The following is a 3,137-nucleotide window of genomic DNA, read 5'->3' as shown; positions in this document are numbered from 1 at the left end:
GCGAGGAAGAAGACTTCATCCGTCGACCCAAGCAGGACTACCGGAGAACCGATGACGGACTCAAGGGGGTCAAAATCAAGATTCCCTCATTCCAAGGCAAGTCTAATCCAGAGGCTTACCTAGAATGGGAGCAGCGAATCGAGATGGTGTTCGAGTGCCAGGACTACACAAATGAACAAAAAGTCAAACTGGCAACCCTCAAATTCACCGATTACACTATTGTCTGGTGGGAGCAGGAGCGCACTAACAGGCGCCGCAATAGAGAACGGCAAATTAGCACATGGGAGGAGCTATGAACCACCATGAGGAAACGGTTCGTACCCAGCCACTACTACCGTGATCTATATCAGAGGCTCCAGACATTAGTTCAAGGAAGCCGTAGTGTGGAGGACTACTACAAGGAGATGGAGATCACCATGCTCCGAGCAGATATTGTGGAGGATAGAGAGGCAACTATGGCGAGATTCCTTAACGGCTTGAGACCTGAAATCGTCGAATTAGTGGAGTTGCAAAACTACGTGGACATGCCTGAGTTGATTGACAAGGCATCCAAGATCGAGAGAAGGCTTAAGAGGAGGGGTAACCCTCGTAACCCTAGCTTCTCAGCCACACCTGTGTGGAGGGGCAATCCAACCTTTGAGCAGGAACGGCCTAGTCCAGGGGTGTCCAAGTTTACTCCTAAGACCGAGACACCCAAGCCAGCCCCAAAGGCAACTCCAAGGCCTTCATTCGACTCTTCCAAGCCACGAAGCCGCGACAAATGCTTCAAATGCCAAGGATTTGGGCACATTGCTTCTCAATGTCCCAATAGGCGTACCATGATTGTCCTACCGAGCAGAGATGTCGTATCTGACGATGAGGATGAATTTGCCAAGATGCCTCCATTGATCGATGAAGGTGAAGATTCCGAGGTGGAGGTTGAGGCCACTACTGAGCAAGTGGGTGTTGCTCTAGTAGCCCGCCGGGCTCTTGCAACCCAAATCAAGAAGATGGATAAGGTCCAACGTGATAACATCTTCTACACAAGATGTCATGTCAAGAATAGGGTATGTAGCCTCATCATCGATGTGGGTTGTTGTACAAATGTGGCAAGCACTCTCATGGTGGATCATCTTTCCTTGCCCACATTAAGGCACCCTAGCCCATACCGCTTGCAATGGCTCAATGAGAGTGGCGATATCAAGGTCACCAAGCAAGTGGTAGTGCCTTTTCGGATTGGGAAGTATGAGGACGAGGTCCTTTGCGACATCGTCCCAATGCAAGCTTCTCACATTTTGTTAGGACGACCATGGCAATATGACAAGAAGACTACGCATGATGGCTTTACCAACAAATACTCCTTGCACCACAACAAGAAGATGACGCTAGTCCCTCTCACACCTCAGCAGGTGTGTGAAGACCAACTGCGGTTGCAACAAGAGCATGAGCGAGAGTTGGCCAAGAAATCCAATGACTCTAAAGCAATCATTAAAGCACCAGCCGCGAGGATATCTACACCTAGTACTTCTGGGCGACTGGACAAGCGTCCAAGCTTGCTTGCAAAGAACAGGGAAGTTCGCAAGTTACTTTTATCCAAGCAAGTTGTTTATGTCCTATACTGCAAGGAAGTGATTCTACTCTCTCATGAGGCACTCACTGACTTATCTCCTGATATCTCTTCGTTGTTGCAGGAATTTGAGAACGTTTTTCCAGACGAGATTCCGAGTGGGCTACCCCCACTCCGAGGGATCGAGCACCAGATAGACTTCGTCCCTGGAGCATCCTTGCCAAACCGGCGCCGGCCTACAAGATGGGTCCTGAAGAGACTAAGGAGATCCAGAGACAAGTGGATGAACTCTTAGAGAAAGGTTGGGCTCAAGAGAGCATGAGCCCATGTGCAGTTCCCGTCATCCTCGTTCCAAAGAAAGAGGGAACTTGGAGGATGTGTATGGACTGTCGCACCGTCAACGCTATCACAGTTAAGTATCGTCACCCTATACCTCATTTAGATGATTTGTTTGACGAATTGTATGGTGCAGTCATATTCACCAAGATCGACCTTAAGAGTGGCTACCATCAAATTCGAATGAAGGAAGGGGACGAGTGGAAGACGGTCTTCAAGACTAAGTATGGTCTGTATGAGTGGTTAGTTATGCCGTTTGGTTTGACTAACGCTCCTAGTACATTTATGAGTCTTATGAATCATGTGCTTCGTCCTTTCTTAGTTAAATTTGTTGTTGTTTATTTTGATGACATTCTGATCTACAGCAAGAGTCCTGAGGAACATGTAGCACATGTACGAGCTGTCCTTGAGGTTTTGCGTCGGGAGAGGTTATTTGACAACCTTGGCAAATGTACTTTCTGCACTAATGAGCTTGTTTTCCTTGGTTATAAGGTTAGTGTACAAGGCATTAGAGTGGACGAGAGCAAGGTCCAAGCCATCAATGAGTGGCCCGTACCCAAGACCATGAGTGAAGTTCGGAGTTTCCATGGCCTTGCGAGCTTCTATCGCCGGTTCGTGAAGGATTTCAGCACTATAGCTGCCCCTCTTACTGCCATTATCAAGAAGGATGTGAAGTTCGAATGGGGGGAAGCTCAGGAGGAGGCGTTCCAACTCCTTAAACACAAGCTCACACACGCACATGTATTGTCCTTACCTAGTTTTGATAAAGCTTTTGAGGTTGAGTGTGTGCTTCTGGTGTAGGAATTGGAGCCGTGCTGATCCAAGACGGAAGACCGATCGCGTACTTTAGCGAGAAGTTAAATGGTACCGCCTTGAACTACTCCACCTATGACAAGGAGCTCTATGCTTTGATTCGTGCACTGGAGACATGGCAGCACTATCTGAGGCCTAAGGAATTTGTCATCCACACTGACCACGAGGCATTAAAGCACCTCAAGTCTCAACAAAAGTTGAACAAGAGACACATCCGGTGGGTCAATTTTGTGGAGTCCTTCCCCTATGTGATCAAATACAAAGCTGGCAAGACCAATGTCGTTGCCGATGCACTGTCCAGGAGGTATGCCTTGACTGCTTTACTTGATGCTAAACTTCTTGGATTTGATCTTATCAAGGACCTTTATGATACAGACTCGGATTTTTCTGCTATCTATGCATCTTGTGTTAAGTCGGGTCAGGGAAAGTTCTTCATCCATGA

At 47.7% G+C, this 3,137-nt stretch overlaps 1 protein-coding gene across 1 annotated transcript; it reads left to right on the top strand.

Moving 5' to 3' along the window:
- The first annotated feature begins 302 nt into the window (after positions 1 to 302).
- LOC113722567 (uncharacterized) lies at positions 303 to 1,841 on the top strand. The gene has a single exon (XM_072045277.1). The coding sequence runs from the start codon at positions 303 to 305 to the stop codon at positions 1,839 to 1,841; it is 1,539 nt and encodes a 512-aa protein (XP_071901378.1).
- Positions 1,842 to 3,137: the final 1,296 nt, after the last annotated feature.

The sequence above is a fragment of the Coffea arabica genome, chromosome 1c, assembly GCF_036785885.1.
Source record: "Coffea arabica cultivar ET-39 chromosome 1c, Coffea Arabica ET-39 HiFi, whole genome shotgun sequence".
Classification (NCBI taxonomy): Eukaryota; Viridiplantae; Streptophyta; class Magnoliopsida; order Gentianales; family Rubiaceae; genus Coffea; species Coffea arabica.
Note: the sequence above shows the minus strand (reverse complement) of the source record. Positions and strands in the feature narration are given on the sequence as shown.